Here is a 24,645-nt window from a genome sequence, read left to right on the forward strand (position 1 = left end):
TCCCATGGGTTCATCTACACCTAGTAGTGTATTTTTAAATGCAATTAACTGGTAGTTTTCATCTTCTGCTTCAATAAGAATTCTGTAACTTGCTCACAAGTCTTGATCTAACAAAGCCTTTACATTGCCTCACTCTTCAGTAGTGAAGAGTTCAAACACCACGAGAACTCATAATTTAAAAAAATACACGCTACCGTCATAGTAATTAACAAACCATTAATTTTAATTCCAAACAGCTAATACTTTTCAATTAGCCACCTGGATTAAAATTCCTAAGAATTACATCACGTAAATAAGCTGGGTCATTTACCTCATGTTAAAACTTTTGTCCCTATCTTTCTAACCAACAAAGCAAACTTTGTCATCTGATTTTATGTATTTGAGCACTATGCCGAAACATTGGAGCGGAAGAAAAAGGGAAAAAGAGGAATACGTGCCCGATCGTGCACTTCTCGCTTTAGGTGAGCGCCCTCTTGTGGAACAGGCCGGGCGGAGCAGCTGCTCCGCGGCACACCCACAGCGCCGGGGACTGCGGGATCCGCAAGGGCGGAGAGTTCAGCTTGCAGAGCTCTCTTGTGCTCAAAGGGCTATGAAACTGTGTTAATTATAGTAAGAGCCAACAAGTCAAACAGGTGGGGAAGATTACTCTGTCAAAACGCTCAGAAGATCCTAATCTGGCTAACTAAACTTACAGAAGCGGGGTGGTCGCTACGTACACTTCACACTCCCATTCGCTGTCTGAGCTTAAAACTGTAAAACAGAAGAATCAGATAAGATTTAATAAACAGATTCAGTTGACCAGATACAGGCCGGTTATAATTAAACATTGGAACAAACACACCACGTACTTAACGCGCCTCCTAAATTTTTTTTCCGCTCCCTACTAGTTATTTCAAGGAGGCAAATGGGAACTTGCCGGTCCCCGTGGCCGCCGGGGGGCAAAGGACAGCGACGGCTGCCGGCTGCCTGTGCTCCAGGGAACTTCCACCTGCTGAGGCTTTACTGGCAGTTCCTAGCAAAGGTGCAAAGCCTGGCCTGGAATCCTCCTGCTGGTGAAACTGTTTTTCCCCAAGGTGTGGAGGAGAAAAAAAAAAAAAAAAAATTAGGTCTCGCTGGGTAACATGTCTTTCTCCTTGTGATGCAGTTTTGGGCTGCGCCCGCAGCCCTAGCAGGCTGCTGCTATTCCCTGAGGATCGTCCCACAAGCACCTGTGCCCCCAGACACGTCCCGAGGAGCAGAGACCGCCCCCGCCCTGTCGGAGCAGTGGGGAGGTACGTGGCTGTTCCCAACAGCCCCATGCTAAACTCCAGCCCACCGACAGGCTCTTCCCAGCCCAGCACTCTGGGTTCTGGCGGGCTGCCTCTCAACGGGACCCCGCCTGTGACACACCCCAAGCTCGGACCCGCTCCGTGCGGCCCCGCACCTGCACCGGGGGCGGCCCGGCCCCGCCCAGCGGCCGGGAAGGGCCGGCCAGGGGCGGCCCCGCGGAGCGCTGCTCGCTGCGCGGATCTGGCGGCGGGGCGGGGCCCCGGAGCTCCACGGCGCGGCCTGCGCCGCACCGCCCCCGCCCGCCCCTTCCCGGCGGGAAGTGCCCGGCTCGCACAGGCCCGCTCGGCGCGGAGGGCGAGCGGCGGCGGCGGGAGCGCCGCGGCCATGAACGCGGAGAACCAGGGCTGCAGCGAGCGGCTGGTGACGGCGGCCTATGTGCGCCAGGGGGCGCAGGGCCGCCGCGCGCACGAGCTGCGCCTGCGGGCGCTGCTGGAGCAGGTAATGGGGCCGCCGCCCCCCGCCCCTGCGCACCGGGGCCGAGCGGAGCACCGCCGCCCCGGGCGGCATCCCGCAGCCGGTCCCTGCGCACCACCGTCCGCACTGCGGCAGAGCTGCCTCTCCGCGCACCGGGGTTCTAGAGGGCAGAGTGGCCCCGAGCCGCCCGCCGGCCCTCCGAGCAGCCGGGTTGGGCGGGGAAGCCGCCCCCCGGGCCGGGCCGGGCCGGATCGCGGCGGCCCCGCGCAGCCCCGTGAGCGCGCAGGCCGGCCCGGCTCACGGACTCTGCCCTCTGGCGCGGCGCCGCCGCGGGAGAGCCCCTGCCCTGACCGCAGGGACCTGACGGAGCCCAGAGTGAAGGGCCGCGTTTGGGAGGAAAATTACTGCCCTGAGTTGTGCGTTTGCCGAGAAAGGCCCAGCAAACAGTTAAATAAATGTTTAAAAACAGTAAGATACCAGCACATTGTTGCATGAGGCAAAAAGCGATACTTGTGCCAAAACAATGTATCTCATTGCCTACGGCGTATTAAAATCATTGCCAATGAATTAGCAAATGTTTCAGTTCTTCAGCATCCTCAGTCACGTCTTCTACTGTTTCCAACTTAACTTTGATGCCACAGTTCAGAAACCAGTTAGATTTACTGAATGGCTGTTTTGTTACTGGGCCGTGTGAAAAAGCCTCTTTACCTATAAAAAGTCTTCATGGTTTTGTGGGTCCCTGCTTTGAGAATCTTGTCTGCAATTTGCAAAAATGGGTGCAGTTGTTAATTCAGTAAAGAGCACAAGAAAGAGCACGTTTCTGGTTGCAGGTTTTGACATATTTTGGTAATTATTTCCTTCCCTATTAGATAATAACTGGAAAGGAAAATGTGTAGATAGGAAGACGTATTACATTAAAATTATATTTCCCTTCTGCTCATGTTTTTGGTTCTCTAATATCTGAATATCTTCCCTTTTATGCAGTTTTCACTGTTGAGTTCTTGTACGTCATGTCTAGAGAATGCATAAAATAATCTCTAGGCTTTTATGGACTAATTAACATGTATGCCCTGCAGTGGTTTTGTGTGTACCATAGAGAACACTTGAAGGTAAAAAATATCCTGATTGTTTTAATGTCGGGATGTGCTAATGTAATTGTATTTGACACATGGAAAAATCATTATTTAACTTTTCTCTGAATACAGCTTCATAACATTAGGTAGTATAAAAGGGAATAATGAAAATACAAGCTGCTGCTTAACATGAGGAGGAAGGGTAACAATAATCAAACAAGTTGCGTAAAGTTTTGTTCATTTTTCCTTTCCAAATTTCATATTTATATTATTATTATTATTAAGGGGAAATGTCCTGAAGATGGATGGGATGAAAGCACCATTGAATTGTTTCTTCATGAACTTGCTATAATGGATAGCAATAACTTCCTGGGCAACTGTGGTGTTGGTGAGAGGGAAGGAAGAGTGGCGTCAGGTCTTGTTGCCCGAAGGCATTACAGGTACAAATTATTGACTATTTTGAATTATTCAGGTTTGTTATTAATGCTTTCCAATGGCATACTTTATTGTGGTTTTGTTTATCTAAGACCTTGATAGCATTTGAGAAAAATAATATAATGTGATAATTAAATTGATACAGCTTTCTATATTAAATTTTCATTAATAACTCTATAGAAAGTCTTGAACAAAGCAAAATTGTTTTGTCAGGATTATGTCCTGTACACTGAATTTGTAGAAGCTGAAGTTGTTGAGTTGTCCTCTACAAGGGAAGCAGAGATCTTGCTGTTTAAAATAATCTATGCATTACATGCCTTTTATAACAAGGTGCAGCTTTTCATCTGTCTGTTATTAGAAACTACTGCACGTTGTAGTTGCACAATATTGAACGCTGACAGTGAACAGCTATTTGTTTTTTTTTTAATATTTGTTAATAGCTTTATAATGTGAATAGTTGATAAGCAGATGAACCCCCAGTCATCTGTAATGGATTTTATATGAAGTAAGGAGATCTCTAAAGACAAAAAGAGCTGTTATTACCTTGTAGCCCTTCTGACACTTTCTTAATGGGTATGTTGGATTCTATCACTTGAGAGGCTCTGCGTTAATTTCCTTATGGATGTACTTTTTTGTGTGTGCGTGTTGAGTTCTGTGCTGAGTACCTTGCTGTGATGTTTTGTCCAACAGGAGTGAAACAAAGTGAAAGTTCCAGGATGTTTCTCCTCAAAAGATAAACACAAAAATATATTAGAGATCAGAAATTTAGTAAGCTTTTCCATACGGAGGTTGAGTTACTTAGGCTTGATGGCTTTCATAAGCCCTAAAGTACCATGATAAACTAATGTCGAAATCCAGTGATCCATCAGTTTGGCTTTTTTATTTTTGTGTACAGCTCTCTAGACTAAGGTAGGGGAGGATGTCTGGGGAAGTTCTTCTTTTGGACAGTGCTGGAGAAAGTGTGCCTGGCTTCTGGCCAGAGGGAGCCTGAACTGGTGTTCACTGCTGCTGTTCCACTGCAGCTCTGTCACCTGGCATCTCACTTCTCTTGTGTCAGCAATAGGAAAGTGTCCTCCCCTCCACTTATTTCTGCAATAAGTTTTACAGGTGACTTTGGGAGTGATGGAGGTAGCAGGAGATGGTTTTCAAGCTGTCTCTCCTTTTAGCTTAATAAAGGGGCAGTCTTAGGGAGGATTACTTCTTAGGAAGCAGTACATAAGTGCACAGAATTAAAAGTACAGTTATGAGACAGCTATTAAAAACACAGCAAGAATGAGGGAAGAAAATATTTTAGGTGGAGTGAGTATTATATGTAAGTTTCAATCAAGTGTTTGTTGATTTCAACTTAGAACTTGAAACAGGAAAATAAATTTAAGTTGTATAACTATGCTCCAAGAAGTTCTGAATATCATATACTCATTGGACTGCATTTTATTCTGTTGCCAAGACAAAAAAGGAATTAAAGCCATAAGTAGGTGTATACTGTTACTAGCTTACTTGAGCAGCTGCTGCATTTCAGCCATGGGTAAATTTGGTCTGTAAGCTTGTATTTTATAAATTACTTCAGGATCCTCCACTCCTGAACTAAATAATGTTCAATATTTACAAACACAGTTTATAACCGTAATTTATAAACAAACTGCAGAAAGACATATATTCCACGATAGATAACATTGAATAGCAGAATGATAGATGAAGTGAAGATGTATAAGATGGGCAAAGCGATGCATATATCCATGTATATCACTTTGTATATATTATTTCCTTGCCTTATGGAGAAGAAGCATTTGTCAAGGGAGTATCTATAATACCACTATGCCTATGCTACACTACACTATAGACAACTAATTTTTGTTTTCCTTGGTTGTGTGTCTGAACATGTCAGCATTTATAATGCTGCTTGACAAACATCAAGAAGTGCTGAGGTGTTAGAAGGAAACTTAAAGGGAAAAGGAAAAAAAAGGAAACTTAAAAGGAAATCTGCCAGAGGCTAAGGTGCTGCTTCTGTGGATCTTCTCAAAGTTTTTACTTGCATGCAGGAACATTGTTAATCTACTGTTAAAAAATTTCATACAACTATGTGTTGTTTGTTAAAATGGAGTTGATTGTGGCAGATATTGATGTTGCATTGCGTACAAAGTTTTCCACAATTGTTTATCAAGTTAAATTCTCTTCAGTCAGCAAGCTTTATGGCTTTGCAACATGAAAATCTTTATGCGTGTTTTCAACTTCTTTTGTTTAGGTTGATCCATGGAATTGGAAGGTCAGGTGATATTTCTGCAGTACAGCCCAAAGCTGCAGGTTCAAGCCTTTTGAACAAACTTACTAATTCAGTAGTTCTGGATGTTATAAAACTGGCTGGTAGGTGTAAATTTGAAAAATCTCACTTGTTTGTGAAGTTACATCATGGATTCTTCATGTTAATTTCTGACTTGCTTTGTACATGCAGGTGTCCGGACAGTGACCAATTGCTTTGTGGTTCCTATGGCAACAGGCATGAGTCTAACTCTGTGTTTTTTAACATTGAGGCACAAGAGACCAAAGGCAAAATACATTATCTGGCCACGTATAGACCAGAAATCTTGCTTTAAATCAATGATAACTGCAGGTAAGAAGGTAACTGATTGATGACAGTGTTCTTCCAACAGATACAAAACTTCCATCTATCAGAGTGATCAATTCATATCCTTGTAGTAAGATACAAAAAAGGCCGAATGCATGGTAGTTCTGTTTTATTTGTGCACTCCTGATTTCTAACATGTAATTAAAATGTGCGTGCTGTCTTCCTAATGCCTTGCAAAATGCAGGTGCGTGCAGTGGTACAGAGGTGTATAAAGGAGTCAAGTGAGAACACAATACTAAGGAAGTTACAGTTCACCCTCAGAGTAAGATGCTAATCTGCTGTCCTTAGAGTTATGTAAAACCAAAGCTCATGGTTCAAATCTCTTTCTCAAATTTATGCAAAAGCTTGTGTCCTAGGAATTGTGATCAGAAGGTAACAATTTGTCTGATTTGCACAGTCTTTTCTGTTAGAATCTATCAGAACAATAGTAGCATGATGTGTTTTTCAAATGTATGCTGGAACTAAACCCCCACAATTAGTCAGATTTGTTGAATTACATTCAGTTCTTGCTTTTTTGATCAGGTTTTGAGCCTGTGGTGATAGAAAATGTATTAGAAGGTGATGAACTACGGACAGACCTTGAAGCAGTGGAGGCCAAAATCAAGGCTCTTGGTGCTGAAAATATTCTTTGTGTGCATTCTACAACATCTTGCTTTGCTCCAAGGGTACCTGATAGGTAAGCAGTCTCTGTAAGCAGTGTGCTATTTGTCACTGTTAAAACAAGTAAACATCCTCCCCACCCCCCAACAACAACAAAAAAACCCAACCAACACCTCCATGTTTTGACCATCCATTTTCCTGAAATTGCTGCTGCCACAAATTAGAAAAGGTTCTTTAATCCTCTTCCAGAAAAATATATTTAAAAGTGAGAATTACTCAGAAGATTTTTCTTCTGCTGTGTAAGTGAGGTTAATGTTGCTCTCTTGTGGTGAAATTCACGTCGTTTTGCTAGTGGTTTTCGTAAAATTTCATGGATGTAGTAAAAGTAGATTCTCATGGAAACATAATCCAGGAAATGTAGCTCCATATCTAATGCCATTTTTTAGATGTTACTGTTACCTTTTCTTACTCTTCTCCACAAGCATAGGAAAAAAATGTTATTGACTCTAAAATGTGGCAAGTAAAATTATATTTCACTCTCCTTTCCTACCTTAAAAAAACCCCAGTATTTATCATAGGTTAACCTAGTTGCTAGAGGGAAAGATGGGAGTTAAAACCATATAATTCTGTCAGAATACTGTGAACATTGCTTGAAGTTGACTTGCAGATTTATTGGCTAACTTAAATCACAGCTATCAAAACTGAATGGTTGTTTTACAGCTTGGGTAAATGAATCTTCTCCTTATCTGCTTCCTGTTTTTGACATGCTGCTATTGTTTTGTCCTCTACAACTAAGAGATGAATTACTACGTAGTGGCACTGTTATAATAGGAAGATTTGAATGTACTTTTTGTTTAAAAGAAACTGTCAACTGTTGAAGGCCATAACCTTCATCTTCCTATGGGAAGGAAAACCCTGACAGCATTTCTGGAGGGTGCAATTTTAAATGTCTATTTTTAAATATCTGCATTTGTAAGGCTTTATTTAGTTGTGGTGGCTGTGTTTTAAATTTTTTTTTGTTGTTTTATGGCTGCCGTACCTATGGCTTTCCTTTGAAGTACTGTTTAACTCTATGGGAGTAATTCTCTAGTGTATAAACCCTCTTTCTCAGTATTCTACCTGCTGTTGCTGTAAGGTGTTTGTAAAACTACTGTATTAAAGAGAACCAAACAGAAAGTGTCCTCTTCAGTTGGTTCTGTGTACTTAGCAGAATCCTGTATCTTTTTACTTTCAGTAGTAAAAAAAAAAGAACAAAGCTTTCTTTTCGTGAACTTTAACAAACAGGAGAGAAAGAAAGGAAGAATAAAGTGGGAAATACTTCTGTATTTGTGACTGTTAAGAACTTCAGTAGCCAACTTCCATTAATGCTTTATTTTTATGATATGATTAGTAGCATTTTCAATGCTGCATTCTAAGCCTTGGAAGCAGGTGCAGATACATAAAGATGCTGTGCATCATTTGCTTCCCTTGTGAGCTAACACATTCTCTTCAAATTGTAGCATTCTCATTCTGTATTGCACAATGGATCTAATTGTTCAATGGAATATTTTTAGGGAAGAAAGACTTTTCTGTTTTCAGTAATTCAGAAGACAGGTTATTGCTCCTTTAATTTTCAGAAGGAGAGAAAGATCAACATACATAGCTGTACACCCTTTGTGTTTCTAGTTTGGTGAAATTCTGTGCCTGCTCTTGACAAGAAGCCTGTAAGAGGGGAAGCTATGTTCCTTTGAGTCTCTTTAGAGGGTGAGGAATGTGTCTGATTAAGAACCAGCAGATCAGAAGGCAAAAACTTTGCCCTGCGTAATATGTTTCCTCAAGTATTCTATTAATGAGGGGAAGGCACATGAGGAGCAGCTGAGGTCCCTTGGTCTGTTCCCTCTGGAGAAGAGGAGACTGAGTGGAGGCCTCATTGCAGTTACAGCTCCCTCATGATGGGAAGAGGAGGGCAGGCACTGATCTCTTCTGCATGGTGACCAGTGACAGGACCCGAGGGAATGGGCAGAAGCTGAGCTGGAGGAGGTTTAGGTTGGATATTAGGCAAAGGTTCCTCACCCAGAGGGTGCTTGGGCACTGGAACAGGCTCCCCAGGGAAGTGGTCACAGCACCAAGCCTGACAGAGTTCCAGAAGCATTTGGACAATGTTCTCAGGTGCATGATGTGACTCTTGGGGATTGTGATGTGCAGGGCCAGGAGTTGGCCTTGATGATCCTTGTGGGTCCCTTCCAACCCAAATATTTTGTAATTCTGTGATGATAAATGTGAAAAATTATTGGAAATGCAGCTTCTGACAAATATCTTGACTGTAGAAGATCAATATGTACATTATATTACTGGTGTTTCCTAATTATAAGGTACTTTTGATTTTTTTTTTTTAGGATAATATGGTGATGATGATTTCCTAAGAATTTATGTTTGGAAAAATTAATATGACACTTGCAGCAGAATTTTGCATTGCAGAACAACACTAGAAAATGTAATAAAAATAGAATGCAAAGGAATGTCACCTCTTGGAAAATGTTTTCATACTCTGTCACATTTTATATGTATGTCAGTAAATTACAGTGAGAGGCTGTACAGGAGGAGATAGAGTAAAAATGCATTGGAAGTAGAGTTTCCTGATTTTTTTTTAAAGGTAATATTACCTTTATCGTCACTTCAAATTATTTTATATTGCCTATTTTTTTTCAAATAGATTATATTTCTAAAATAGTTTCAGAACTTTGGGGAAAATCATGAGTAATTTTTTTCTAAATATAGCATGATTGGAGTGCTTCAGAAAAAGGTACTGCATATAAGTATGTTTAAAATGCTGAAGGATCTTACTTAAAATGATCAGTGTGCTTACATAAATCTTAATTTGACTGATTAATCAATCCAGGTTGAGCTTACTGTGATTTCAGGGGGCTCTAAAGGCAAGTGAAAAGTAAACAGCTGAACAAATTTTCAGTTTGTTGATGTCTATATTCAGATATTTTAGGGTTTTCCATTCCTTTAAAGAATTTATTTTCTCTTAATGATTTTACCTGAAGCATGCAAGTGAGATTCCAGCCAAAGGATCAAAATACTAGTTCTTTGAGATAAACAGAAACATGTGAAAACTTCCTGTTACAGGATGCTTTTGGTTCCCAAGACACTCTTGAAACTACTATAGACTGTTTTCATGTTGAATATTAAAGAAAATAAAAAAAAAGTGACTAGCTAAAGCCATGTTAGTTAATAGTAAAGCAACAACAACAACAACAAAAAGCTTGTATCTAAAGCTTAGTGGTTTGGGATATATTATCTGGTGTCCAGACAAAGCTTAAAGTGAAGCATGAAAATTATCAGACTAGATCAACAATTTGCAATATATGTAAAAGTCAATAGAATTTTCATCTTAACTTTATAGCTTAAGATGACAAATACTGCCTTGAGGTACTAATCAAAAAAGTTACTTTTCTCATTCTGACTTCCTTGTAGACCTTTCAGTCTTTTAATGGTCTGACTTGTAAGATGAGCTACAGTAATCAATGCTTCTCTAAATTACAATTTTATGCTCACAGGCTGGAGGAGCTGGCTGTAATTTGTGCTAATTATGACATTCCACATATTGTCAACAATGCATATGGAGTTCAGTCTTCAAAATGTATGCATCTTATCCAGCAGGTAGGAGCTCTGTATTACCAATAATATTTTTTAGCAAGTATAAGTAAATCTGTGATTGTAGACAGCCGAGCAAATTTGATCAGATGCTTCATAGCTTTGAGAGTAATCCCATGCATGTCTGATATTTGAACAATTTTCTGGGAAAGCACAACAGACAGAAATAGAATTTAAGCATAATAGTTGTTTCTATTATGTGCTTTTTATGTTACCCTAAATTTATTTAGTTTTTGTGTATGTTCATGTGTATTTATAGTGGAGAAATACCCTTATTAAACTTTCTTAAAATATTTCCTAAAGTTGTTCACTAAAAGTGACGTAATGGATCATACTTGAATAGAAATTAAGCCTTCAACAGAGTGAGTTACAGATCTTTAGTTGAGGGTACAGAATTCTACAGCAGCATTTGATAGACGTTGTCGCTGTGGAAATATTTTTGGCACAGAGAATGGCTGAGGAAACTGGTTTAAGTTCAATGTTATGCTCAAAAAAGTTTCATTTCTGTTGCTGTTTAGTTTGAAGTGGATGTTGCTTGATATCTAAGATCAGTCATGAAACAGAATTCTTGCATTTTTCCTCATTGTATTGTATGTGCATTGTTCTTCTCTTTTCTGTTACCTATTCAAAAGAATAGGGGGTTATATTTTAATAGGATCCAGAGGATCCTGAACTATTAGTAATGTAAAATATGCTGGTTTTTTTTTTTTTTTTAATTGATTGCCAAGACATTACTAACAGGACACAGACCAGCTTAATGTACAATTGTGAAAGAACATCGTGCTGGCATTTCTAAATCTTGAAAGACTGAAGGAATTTATGAAATAGAAAATGGTATATGCTTTATTTGTAAGGTACTTAGTACATGTTTATTGTATTTAACTTGCTCAAGTTTAGTGAGAAACTAGCATGAGTGAGGCTGTGGAAGTGCTGGGTTTTGCTGCATGAAATATTCTAATGATAAACATTTCAGATTATAATGATACAAATATAATTTTTACTGTGTTTTGGTGTTTTTTCTAGACTCAATAGGTTGTTCTTTGCTTATGCAAATGCATACATTTGAGCTCTGACTTGTTTTACATTTTTTAACAAAATTTATTATTTGTGCTAGAAAATTTTCTGTTTATGAGAAAGTAGTTATTAAGGAATACTTAGGAATATGTACATGCTGAGTGCAGTGTAAATACGGCTTGCAAGAGTACCATAGGAAAAAGCTTTTGAGACCATTTCATGTTGTGCTTTTCCTTTGGTGTTCTCTTGTCAATTTAATCAAATGGTAGCTGCTGGCATTCATGTTCCCAACAAAAAGCTGACAAATTTGGAGTGTTCTTCCTGTCTTCTGTGCATTTAGCTATCAAAACAGAACCAATAAATGAGGTTTAGTTGGTTCAGCTTTTTTTCAGTCTGTTTGCCACAGGTATTAACTCTGTTTCTACTTCTTACATTTAGTATGTAGTTTTAAAAATATTTTTATTTGCATGTACTTTGTATGTATGGGGTTTAACCTACTTTTCAGGTTCTCTTATGCTTCATACTTTTTAATTGTACAGTTTACAGTTACATGCTACTCAAATTGAAGGTGTACTGCAGAATCTACATTTTTTCCTTTGAAAATATGAGTGGTTAGTATAAGGATGTGGGGGATGTCTACTATAAGAAGGTACTTGAATCTTGATTTTGAAATCAGCCTAGAAGAAGGAGTGCTGTAATAAGCCTGTTTGTTTAATGCAAGTTTATATATGTATTGTAAAAAGCTTTGCTAATGAAGCATTAACTTGTAGCCTTTTATTGTGAGAGTTGTAAAAAGTGTTCAGGATTGAACAGTTTTGACTGTATAATTCCAGTTAAATTTTGAGGGGTTTCTTTTTGATTGTTGCTGAAATGGAGTCACACTTAGACTTGCAGGAACTAAAATTGATATTTTAAATCACAGCAAAATGGGAATTTGTAAGGTTCTATATTAGGCAGACAATGGTACTAATAGTAAGCAGTGCTAAAAGAGGGAATACCATTATTTTTATATTTTGATCACAAATGCAGTATCTTAAGAGTTTCAGGAATTATATTTGTTTTAGCTACACTTGTATGTAATTATGATGCTATCAGTTTCCCTTTGCTCTAATGTATGCTGTGGATTTTTTTTTTTTTTTTGTCCTTTTTGATAAAGGGTGCTCGCGTTGGCAGAATAGATGCTTTTGTTCAGAGCTTGGACAAAAATTTTATGGTTCCAGTAGGTGGTGCTATCATTGCTGGCTTCAACGAGTCCTTCATTCAGGAGATCAGCAAAATGTATCCAGGTAACTAGTTCATGGGCTGATTTCAGCCATACAGAATTGCTGTAGAAAACTTGATTATCAGCTTTCACTTTTTTTTTTTTTCTTTTTTTTTCTTTTTTTTTTGCCACTTTAATCTGTATATTGGCCTTTTTTTTTCAGGAAGAGCATCTGCATCTCCTTCTTTAGATGTCCTCATTACACTTCTGTCTCTGGGAGCCAGTGGCTACAAAAAGTTACTGAAAGAGAGAAAGGTAAGCTTTCTGGCAAGCAGTATTTCCTTGAAGTCAGCTGTTAACAAAGTCTTGTTTCAAAACTGCTTTGTGTAGTAAACCCAGCTTTTCTGTCTGGAAAACCATTGAACTTATTCTGAGCTCAGAGCTCTGAATCTGGAAAGTCAGTATGATACAATTATTTCTTGTCTAAATGGTGCTCATGAGTAAGCATGATTTCCCTGTTGTTGTTTGTTCAGTCTGGGAGGCTAAACGGAGGGCCTGTACTATCTTGTACAGTATTCATATTTGTTGTTTCTAAATGTGACTAATATAGTAGAATTTTGTCCACAAAAACTTAAATGGAGAAATGTTGTACTCTAGTATCATAGTCACACTGCTTCAGGCCAGGAGATTGGACACCCAGAGTAACTCCAGGTCTTTGCTCTTCCTCTTTTGTCCCTGTTGTGCCTTTGTGCTATGATAGTGCTTCATTAAATGTTTGTGTGCCACATTCTCTGGAGAATCACAGCTTCTGGTTGGGTTATAAATACTGTTCATTCCACAAAAGGAGAAGAATATTGTCGTTTTAGTTATTCATCTAGACACACAGCTAAGTTTCTTCTCTGCTTTTCACAGACTATAGGTTTTAAGTTGGGTATAATTCCACTGCAAAAAAATCCAGTGCATGTCAGATTTAAAATTGTATATCTTGAGTTATCCTTCATTCTGGAATTAATACATATGATTTTTCTCTCTTTATATAGTAATGCAGAAGATTCTTTTTATAGAGTCTTCATATAAGGAAATACTGTGAATTAAGTACTATTAAATTAATAATTTTAAGCTATGCATTATCTGTTTAATTATTTTATTTGAAAGCTATGTTCCAGTTGTTTTCTGCTGGCAGTTTGCTGCTGTCTCTGATTATGTGGCAGAGCAGTAGTTTTAGATGCTGTGACTTATTTCTAGCTGCTCCTAGAGGCATCTATAAACTCTGTACTGGAACTGAGGTCCCATAGGAATAGCTCGACTATAGAAAACCAAACCAACTTAGCAGCCTTACAATGACTAAGAAGTGATCTGTGCAACTACAGTGAATCCAGCTTATGAAACACTGAAAGCAGTTACTGTTGCCTCTACTGCAGCATTTTATTCTGGACTGTTGTATGTATTGCGATTTTTGTTTTGTGTCTTCATTAAAAGGAAATTGTATTTTTTTCCCTTTTATGTCCAGAAGAATCTCAAATGAATTTACTGTTTTCTACAAAGCTGATTTTGTTGTTAGATTTCTACCAGTAGCAGATGTATAAAGGGCATGAGAAATATTGTCCAAGTCATAAATAATAATTCTTTCATAAATGTCTTAATGAATAGCTGTATACTTTGAGTCATCTAATTTTCTTGGAAGTAGAATTCTAAAGTGAATACAGTATTATATTTTTACAACTTCAGGTCTTTTTATTTCAAATGTGAATATACTCTATAAACAGAGCCTTATATATGGCATAAATATGTTTCTTTTATTGGATTTGCTATAGAAAGAGAAACATTTTTGCTTAAATCTGTTTGTTCCTGAATTGTAAAAGTGCAATAGTGGTAGTTTATTGCTTGTGCTCTGAGGAGGCAGAGGCAGAGCTATTAAGCTTCCAGCAGGAACTATTTATAGCTTGACATTGAGTACTCCTTTCTATATTGGTGCAGCTGCACCTACTCACACAAAAAAAAAAAATCAGCTATAAAAAACTTCAGGTATATTTTTTTTTCTTTCTCTTTTTACCTGATCCTCATTCACATGGGTGTTACTTCAGGTTATTTGAGCTTAGGCCAGAAAGACCAGAATATTCCTGAGAAGAGATTAGTTTCACACAAACAACAAAAAATCTGCCCAGTTTTTCTTTTACACAGATTAGCTATTTAATACAGGAAGGGAAGAGATTATATGAGGGAGAGGAGCATGTATATGGAGTGAGATTTTTTTTACAAACTGGGAGTTGTGGAGTGTGCCATTGTCCAAGAGTATGAGATTATATGTAGTGATATGAAGAAGTACTGACTTTTCAGAATTCCTTTTTCTGTGTTTATGTGATGGTTGTAACAGTGGTTTTCTGATCTCAGTAGGCAATTCTAGGTCCTTTTGCAGTGCAGATAACAGCTTGTCCATAGACAAATTTGTTAATACCTTTGCTCTTAAAGAACTTTATGTAAAGGTTGTGTTTTTATAGCAAGTTTTGATGCCTCAGTACAGGTTATGTTATGTCCTGTGTTTTACATTTCTAGGTCATAAAAGTTGCTATTTTCATATATGTATGTGTCTGTCTAAACCAGGCCATGTGAAGTAAATATAGTTGTTGCACTGTGTAATGGCATAAGCAGGCTTAGTTATCATCTCAAATTTCATGGAGAACAAGAGCCCTGTGTTCAGGGTTTACATTCAGAACCCTACAGGCCAGGTTTAATACCTGCTATTATCCAATATGGTCCTTCTAATCCACTTAACTAATTATTATACCGGTATTATTAAAGAGGTGATGGTTTTGTTTACAGCAGTTATGGATTTCCTCATTAGACTTAACAATCAAGATAATTCTCATTTTCTTAAATGCATTTCTGTGTTACTGTGGGATGTGATAGAGCTTTTTATATTGGTATCCATCTGTCTGCATACTTTGAGAGTAAAACTGGAGTTATTTTTATGTCCTTATGGAGTATGTATCTAAAATACTTAAAATCATACCGAGTGGGAGGAAGTTGTTTGGGTTTTACAATTCAGTATAATAATGGGTTTATGTTTCATGAGTTATCGTTGATGTAGTTGTTCTGATTGGAATAAATTATTTGTACAGTTCAGTGTGAGTTTGTGTTGCTGCTCTACTTACGATGGAAGAGGAGGAAAGCCATTATAACTAGGGATATTAAACAAGTAAAAAAATTTCAAAGCAAGATAGACATTTGTTACTTCTCTTTTTTTTTTTTTTGTTCTAGTCGGCTTCTTACACTGTAGCATGTCAAATATGAGCGTATTGGAGGATTTTCCTCATGTGAGGTACATGTAACCATATTCAGACTTTAGAGTAGCTGGAGGCAAATTAGTTAAAATTAACTGCTTTAAATTGTGTGTAATTAAACAAGTGCCAAGCATGAATGGAAATTTCAGAGAGGCCTCCATACTTAAAACCTGTGTTGAGGTGTGGGTCACAGAGCCTGAACTCAAGATCTCACAAATGCTGAAGAGAAAATGTGTTTATTGCTGTTAAGAAAGACTTCTAAAAATGTGAATGTTAGTGTTACCAAATCAGATTGGCAGGGTTTACTGGGCACTTTCTGTTAGATACTGATGATATGAAGATTTCAAGGTTCTGTAATTAATTTCATGTTTTTAAAACTTTCTGTAAATCCATAACAAAATTCTTGCAGTGCAAGGGCATCTGCCTAGGAGGGTGTGTAGTATATGCAGGTGTCACACACATACACATACAGTTTGTCATGTGTTTGGCTGCAATTCAAGAAGCTGAGCCTCCTTCTAGTTTCTCATCTGCTGGCAGGTCTCCCTGCCCAGCACTGCAGCTCCTCTGCTGGGTGGTGTGGTGCACCAAGTGCTCTGGTCAGATTGCAGCCCAGAAGCAGCAGGTCCTCCTGAGGCACCAAGCAGGAGAGCCTGTGATGGGTGCATTATAAAACAGCTGCTGCTGCAAAGGAAAGTGGGATGAGATCAGTCTCAGGCAAGCCTAGGAGAGCTGGCAGTCTGTGTGGAGGGTGAAGAGGCTGTAAAATGACTCCTGTGCAGTGTCCTCTTCTGCACCACCCACAACTCTATGACTGTTCCCTGAGCTCAGCTTGTCTTTTCAGGTGAGAGGGACCCAGGGAGGAAGGCAGTGTCACAGACTGAGGGTCTAAGCAAGCTGGGTGGTTAGAGCAGGCTAGGATAGTTTGAACTCTGTACAAGAAGTTTCCTGGCTTTCATCCGTTGCCTATTTGTCAGCTGGTATGGGACTGATGGCTGATTCAGTACCCACATCTTCTTTTTCTCTGGAGTTACTGGCTTTTTCCTTACTTGTTGCCCTTTTGTTATTTTCGTTTGCAAGAACAGTGCCTATCACAATGGAGCAACAAATCAAGAGTCACCTATACTAGTGTAGGTTTTATTAAAAATAGTTTTATAGTGTAAATATAGTATGATTCAAATATTTTTAATGATTGCTACAACACTTCTTGCAAATATTTTTGTATATGTGTGTGAAAGTAGACTGTTTCATCCAAACAATTGCGTTATTTGGCCTGTTTGATGCAGACAGTGTTGTTCAGACTTGTTCTTTGTTTTTAAAGGTGTTTTGTTGGCTTAGGTGCTCAAAGAACCAGAAATGAAAGACACTTCCACATAGTTTAGCATTCATTTGTCTAGCCTAATGAGCTTTGGTGAAAAGTTTCTAAGGTAAAGGAGTGAATTAATAATGAAACTTAAATGACATTTAGTGCTTGAGTTGTTCAGTGTAACTTCAGCATAATATTTGGCTGCTTTGGAGAAAACTTGAGTGCCTGCTACAGAAAATCTATTGTGTAAGAGCTCAATTATATATAATTGCTTAGGGTGCTTATAAATTTTCCATATATGAGAAATATTTTATAATGGAGGTTGATTATAGATTTGACCTCACAAAAATATTGCTTTAATCCTTTTTTTTGGAAAGGCAGTTAATCTATTTTGGAACGAACTTCTGAAACTATAAAATGTCTAGAGGGCTTCCAGTAGAAATATGCAAAATAGTATTGTTCATAAAAACAGGAAACTTTGAATTTGTGTTCATGTAGCCTTAGTCTGATGAAAATACATACTTGGGGTTTTTTTGCCATCTTTCCATTCTCCTTTGTTTTAACGAATTCCTATGTATGTAAGGGCTCATCTAGTAACCTAATTTCATTGAATAGAATTAATATATTTAATTTATATATTTAATTATATTTAATATATTTATGCAGTGGGTAACTTTTTGTACCAACTTTCAGTAATACTTCCAGTATTCCTTTCAGCAGTTCTTTCAGTAATACTATAAGAGATGTATCAGAGAATTTCCTAGATACAACACACAAAAATTATTTGGAAATTGGTCTTGTTCCACTATATTTTTTTCTCAGTACTAATTTCAGCAATAATATCTCCATAGAATTTATATGTGAATTTATCTCACAATTTATGTGTATTTCTACAATATTTTCCTTCAGTTTTAGAAGTAAATAACCAGCAGAGGGAGCACAAAATAATTTATGGTTTGTATTCCAGAAAAAATACTAATAAAAAGGCTAGTATATTAGTGATGCTTATTATGGAAAGCAACAAATTAATAATGTGCTTATATACAGTGAAGGACCAGAGGAAAGACAGAAGTGTCTGAACATTTTAAACATAAATATTTTTCAGCTTCTGTGAGTGAACTGTAAATAAACTCTGAATTGAAACCACAAAATCACTTGGTTTATGAGAAATAAGAATGATTTTTTCACAGATTTCAAGTTTTGATAATTAAACATAGATATCTCCCAATTTTTTGGGGTTTTTTTCAAGGATTACAGAAGGTTTATGTTTTTGTAGATAGTTGTATCAATAGCCTAATTCATTTAGACAGTAAGAGGGTACTTTTTTTTCTCCATCTATATTTGTTCTGTGATATTAGGAAGTACAGGTGGGGAGCTGTGTTCATGTAGTTGCTCATGAAGGGAGGCAAGGTTTCCTGCAGTGGTTCAAGAAAAGCAGCTGTAACATTTTTCTAACTTAGGTACCACAAACCTCATTTGGTTTCATAAGACCTTGGGGAGGTTCTGTTCAAAAGCATAATTTTGATCACAAGCTGTAATTTATATCTGTCAGAGTCCATAGGTCAAAGCAGGATACTGCTCTACAAACAGAAGAGGTAATTCTATTTAAAGAATGAAAAATCACTTGTCAGGTCCAGAAATTGATGAGGATGCTTAAACAGGCAGACACACTGAAGCAGATAAGCAGGACAATTTTTATGGCCTGAAAGAGGAGAAGCCTGGTGTTTAATACCTTTTAAAAAGGCTACCCAGTGTCTGTATGGTTTTGCTAGTTTTTATGAGAGACTAAGCATTAAAAAGGATGGAAAAAATGCTAAAGCTTACAATAAGAATGGTGTTTATTCTCACTCTGCCCATAAGTGTTTTGAGCTGATATCTGAAGAGGGATATATTAAACTGAGGAAGAGCATGAGCAATTATCATAGCTTACTACAGGGGAAGAGGGAGGATATAAAATACAGATGAAGTAAGAGAAACAACCTTTTATGTGCAGTGTGGCTTGTATCTGTGCCAAAGTATTTATGAATCTCAGTCTTATGACACTTTCACAGTAAAGGTGCAATCCAATTAAATGAGAGCAGAAATTCAGGTATTTGCATTCTTATAGTCAACTTGAACAGGAGTGGGGTCCTAGGAAAAGGACAGACTGCTCAACAGAGCTGACTATTCAGGAGAGTGTATATTGTGCGAAACAAAATACAGTCAAATATGTACTTATAGCCTCTTTAAGAGACTGGATTTTTATTCTCATACAGAAAAAGAAATCTCTGCACTAGGGGGGAAATGTAATTGTGTGATACATGGTAGCAAAATATACTGCTTTTAGTCTGGAATGTATTAAAGAGAAGACAAAGTAAGGAGCAATTTGCCAAAACATGGCCATCTGTGATGGTAACAGCTCATTCTCAGTGGCTTAGGGGGCTAGGGCATGAGAAGGCTCTTGAAAAGTAGTGTGGGGTAAGACCTGCTGTGCAGTGGGAATCTCTTCAAGATTTTTTGCCTCCCTAGGTTTCAGGGCTACAGAGAGAATGAATGACATCCCAAGCACATATATTAGACCAGACAGAGATTTTTGTATCAGCTTGAGAGATAAGAACAGTGCTCAGGAAATGGAGCTGTTCCTTTATAGAATTATTTCAGAGAATTGTCTGATCCACTTACTTGGTACACATGAAAAGAGAATCAGCTGAGCACCTGTAGGATGTAATGGAGACGTAACAGTTTTGTGAAATAGATGGTATTTTCTCTGTTTGATAGCTAATAACAAAAATATTGCATTTTTTTTTCAGGAGATGTTTTCGTATCTTTCAAGTGAGCTGAAGAAGCTGGCAGATAACCACAATGAGAGACTGTTAGACACGCCACATAATCCCATTTCCTTAGGTAATTGTTGGGGTTTTAACTTTTAAAAAAATCGAATATACTGTGGATTCATAATGCACTTCTAATACCATTCCTATATGTTAAATATCACTACATTCTACTCAATTGAATAAAATTCAATAAGGTTACCAAAAAGGTAATCTTCAATAAAAGTAGTGTAGCAGCTTGGACCCATTATTTTGCTCCTGTCCAGTATATTCATTTGACAGAAATGTATTCAAAACAGGCTGAAAATGTTAGCATGTAATAATACTTCATAAAAATTAGATTTAACAGTAAATTAGGGTGTAATTACTCATCGTCTTAGTGTTGTAAAAGAAATTATGGAATTCCTACTCAAGGTATTTGTTTTAACCAAAAATTCTGCTGAACACCAAAATAATACTACCCAGCTGTGCAGAATCTGCATACAGTCTAACCAAGGAAGTAATTTGTGACAGCTTGTGGAAAAATTAAAAATTATATGTAGTGTTTCTTTTTTTTCTATGTATGTGAACACAAATATATGACTAGATTCTTGCTGGAAGCAAGTTGGAAAGCAACTTGTCATTTGTGGTGGTTCTTTGGAGAAAAAGTACCTTGGTAGCAGTTTTAATCTGACCTTATGTTATTTTAGCCATGTCACTGAAGACTCTGGATGAAACTAATGATGCTGCTGTTACCCAGCTTGGATCTATGCTTTTCACAAGACAAGTTTCTGGAGCAAGGTAAGGATATTATGAATTTAAAAGATTGGGGGAGTTGGGGGGTGTATTAGCATATATTGTACGAAATCCTGTGCAGTGGTTTATACCAATTGTGTCATGATTACAGAAGGCAGTCTAACAACAACGAGTTAGAGAGTAATCACCCATTGTCATCACTGTTACAGAGCAGTAATGTCTCCCTGCCTGAATCAGCAGTAAGGCTTTCTATGTCTACTTTAGTATCCTAAATAGATAATCTATGCCCATTTAATTTAGTGTCATTATTCCCTAGTATTCCTTGATTTCATTTAGTTTCCAGATGTTGTCTGATCTTACAGTATAGGTGTAAGCTACAACAGAAGATCTTTGTTTTGTTTATTGCAGCACAAATATGGTTATGCCAGATGTCAAGGGAATAAGCTTTTAATATCCTGCACTACTTTTTGTGAAATGGAAAAAAATCTGCTTTCTGAAACTAATTGTGTTAAAAAAAAATTAAAAATTAAAAATCTATAGCCTGAGCCAGTCTGACCTGAATTTGCAGACACTGTTAAAATGAAATGCAAGCCAAATAATCTGTAATGATTTTGGTTTAAACCTTTTAGAAGAAGAGAATGATCTAAAATTTGTTTTGGCAGCATTCCTTAATCTGAATATTACTGCTGCCATGCTAACTTCTGCCATAGACTTAATGCTATTTTTCTGTAGCAGAGCTGAATGTTTCCACATCAGAAGGTATGCTTCATTAGCTTGGATTATTCCACTTCCTGCACAAATGAATGTCAGTAAATCTGTATGTACTGTGGTTAGATGCTCTTTTTAATTTGCCTGTCCTAACCTTGGCAGGTCCTGTAATTTTAACCATCTTTGTCTGAGGTGTTCAAGAGTTTCCATTTTTGAAGTTAAAACTTTTGAATTCTTTCCCTGATGTGAAGGTTTCAGGTTTTCCCTTCTGTTACATAAGTAATTATTTTGTAGTATACACTGTTTGACCTGGCATTTCAACAGATTTTAAGTTCTGCTGGTATTGAGCATCAGTGGTAGGAATAGCAACTCCCTGCTTCAATAGGAACTTGTTTAATTGTGTTCAACCTTGGGTACCATATAAAATGTCAAGGCATCTTTAACTGAATCATGATTTTGTTTGTTTCAGGGTTGTTCCCTGTGGGTCTGTGCAAACTGTGAATAACTACACTTTTAAAGGCTTTATGTCACATGCAAATGACTATCCTTGTGCTTACCTCAATGCTGCCTCAGCAATTGGAATTAAAAAGCAAGATGTAGATGTATTCCTAAAAAGACTTGACAAGTGTTTGAAGACTTTTAGAAAAGAAGCAAAACAAGAAAAAAGTATAAACGAAGTCAGTGATGCTAATGCAGCCACAGAACAACTTGAAGACTAGAAGATACAGATTTAGTAACACAAGAAGATAAGGTTTTGTCTGAAGTGTGTCAGGTTTGTATTGGGGTTAGGACTATGCATCTGCAGTGCAGAAATTTATTCTTGATCTTCTCTTCTTGTTATTGAAAATAATAATAAAAATTTGGATGGAATTCGGCTTTAAGAAAGTAGGTGATACTCTCTCCAAGAACAAAGGACCAGCCACAAGTTTTTTGCAATGTATGAAATGCACTTAATATCTGCCAAAGTAAAGCTTTATGTTCAAAGACTTACAGTTTGCCTTTCAATCTGTGTGGCTATTTGGACAGTGTTTACCAAATCACAGTATGTTTATTCACATATTTTTGTTTAACAGTATTGTCTGTGGCAGTGACTGAATTCCCTCCTGGATATAGACCATCCAAGTAACACATTTCTCTGCTCTCAAAATACTTTGTTTTTCATCAATGAATGTGTCAATTTTCATTTCTTTTCAAAGATTTATGCAAATGTTGGGATAGCACTTACTAAATACAGTGTTCAGACTGTGTGGGTAAATGACGGAGTTGGAATATTAATGTTTTTCAGGTGTTCTCACCTGTCATGAGTTACCTAGAACTAGTCAGCCTCCAGTGGCAAAAAGGAACCTAGAGTACCTCATATCCTGTCTTGAAAACGTTTGCATAGTTCAGCAGCCCAAAGGAGCTTTAATACTGAATATCAGGGGTTGTGAAGTGAAGAGGTACAGTCACTGGGAGGTTTTGGCTTTGTTTTTTTTATTTTCATTCTTCTGATGTGATAGGGTGATAAGATCAAAAAACTCACTGGAAAGGAGGAATGCCATGTAGGAGTAATGTAGTTTTAAGAGCCAGTGAGACCTGAGAGTATTTTGGCAATTTTAGTCCACTGTTGTTGAAATCGATATACTTCCATTTTTGTAGTGTCTCTTGCCATTGGCACTGTTGCTTCTGTGGATCTGTGCAGTTGCTGATTTGAATTCATTAAGCAAACAATAGACTCAGAGTCTGTTCCTCAGACAAAGGTTCCATATCACTGGAGTGACAGTGACTGCTGCAGGTTGCAAAATGTGTAGTTATTCTTAAATGAGTTTCTTATATTCTTATTCTTTTTCTATTCTTACTACGTTGTACATAGCTTCTATGTAATTTACTGTTCAAAGTAAGCATAAAAAACCCCAGCATACTGTTCAAAGGCTTTTTGTCAGTCTGTAAGGTAGCGTTGTTCAGGATGCCACCATTAATGAGTTCTAAGTGTCAGGAAACGTTTTAATTAGTTTGTTAGGTGGGATCTGAGACATGTATCCTTCAGAGCCCTCTGTAAATCACTTAATCAAAATAGTGGTGCTTTTGAGAGATTCTGTCCAGCACATTCAAATGAATTCATGCAAGAGATGATGCTAGTATGTGGGAGTTAATAATGTGCTAATCATCATGAAGAGGCTTTCACTTAATGAGGTCCATTGTATCTTCAGCTTAAGTTGAACTGTGCTTCCACATTGTTATTGCTGGAGTTACACATGAGATTGATTAAAGCCTGTGCAGGTACAGTTCCCCAGACTGCAGTCACCATTGTTGTTTGCTGTACAAACACATCCTAGGAGACACGTCAGGTAGCTTGGCTACTGAGCCCTTGTGGCTATAAGGAGATGTAAATAGCTTGTCTTTTCTTTCTTTCTTTCTCCCTCTCTCTTTCCCCTTTTCCCCTCCCTCCCCACCTCCTTTTTTTTTTCTTCTTCTTTTTTTTTTTTTTTTTTTTTTTTTTTTAACGAGACTATGCTGTACCTCAGTTTTTCCAGTCAGTAAAACTTCATAAACTTTGGAGCCACATCTCTTCAGCTTACTGCCTCAGTATTCTGCATATTGCAGCAGCCAGTGAAAACCACCTTAGTGATACCTTTCTTCCTGGTTTTTGATATTGCCTGAATGAGTATAAATTATTGATTTAGATGACCAGTCACAAATGTGAATATTAGCACTATTATTACAAGAGTATAGGGAGATGTGTGATAGCAGATAAAATAAGCCTTTTGATGAGTAGTATCCTGATTCTGAATAAAGAAAATAACATTTGCCTTCTCTAAGAGGAAGACATTTCTGCCTTTTTTGGTCTCATAGTTTATTGTCTGCTGAAAGTAATTCAGTCACTTCTAACACAGACTGAACTGCTTCCTCAATTAATGGGTTTTTTTTTGTCTTTGAAATGTTTCCCATTTTCAAACAAAGCTGAAAATTTCAACGAAGCTCTGAACAAGAGTTCACAGACCTAAGTATTTTTGTTTTTTACTTAAACCTGTTTTATAAAAAAAAAAAAAAAGATGATAGCTTTAATTGAAAACAAATACAAAATTTAATTTGGGTCATTCAAGTTCTTCACAGATCTTAGGGAAGCCACCTGAAGTGAGAAAATCTAAAATATTTTGAGAAATGTGTTCCACCACAATGTATGAACTCTTGGACTAAGTATTCATGTGATATTGCTTTGGTAAGCTTTTGTACCGGTTTTCAATTTTGTTTGCTTGCTTTATCCCCATAAATGTCTTCAGTTTCAATTAATATTAATTTTTTAGTAATTCAAATGGCAATATCCTTCCAAGTAAGTGGAGAAGACATGGTTATTTACAGTGTATTTGAAACAGGAGATTCAGCAGAGGATAAAAAGCATTTTTCAAGTAAGGGTATAAATTTCTTAGTCTCTATTCAGTAATGTCTATAATAAAGTAGTGAAATAACACTGGAGCATGTACCCATGAGCAGAGTTTTCAT

The 24,645-nt window shown here is 37.6% G+C and overlaps 1 protein-coding gene across 1 annotated transcript; it reads left to right on the forward strand.

The window, feature by feature from the left end:
* The first annotated feature begins 1,566 nt into the window (after positions 1-1,566).
* Positions 1,567-23,584, forward strand: SEPSECS (Sep (O-phosphoserine) tRNA:Sec (selenocysteine) tRNA synthase). Its single transcript, XM_041403073.1, has 11 exons — positions 1,567-1,767; positions 3,102-3,256; positions 5,494-5,612; positions 5,701-5,859; positions 6,397-6,550; positions 10,017-10,119; positions 12,284-12,413; positions 12,552-12,643; positions 19,702-19,795; positions 20,412-20,502; positions 21,635-23,584. The coding sequence occupies exons 1-11, from the start codon at positions 1,654-1,656 to the stop codon at positions 21,882-21,884; spliced, it is 1,461 nt and encodes a 486-aa protein (XP_041259007.1). The 5' UTR covers positions 1,567-1,653; the 3' UTR covers positions 21,885-23,584.
* Positions 23,585-24,645: the final 1,061 nt, after the last annotated feature.

Source organism: Onychostruthus taczanowskii, unplaced genomic scaffold (genome assembly GCF_017590055.1).
Source record: "Onychostruthus taczanowskii isolate IOZ18803 unplaced genomic scaffold, ASM1759005v1 scaffold2, whole genome shotgun sequence".
NCBI lineage: Eukaryota > Metazoa > Chordata > Aves > Passeriformes > Passeridae > Onychostruthus > Onychostruthus taczanowskii.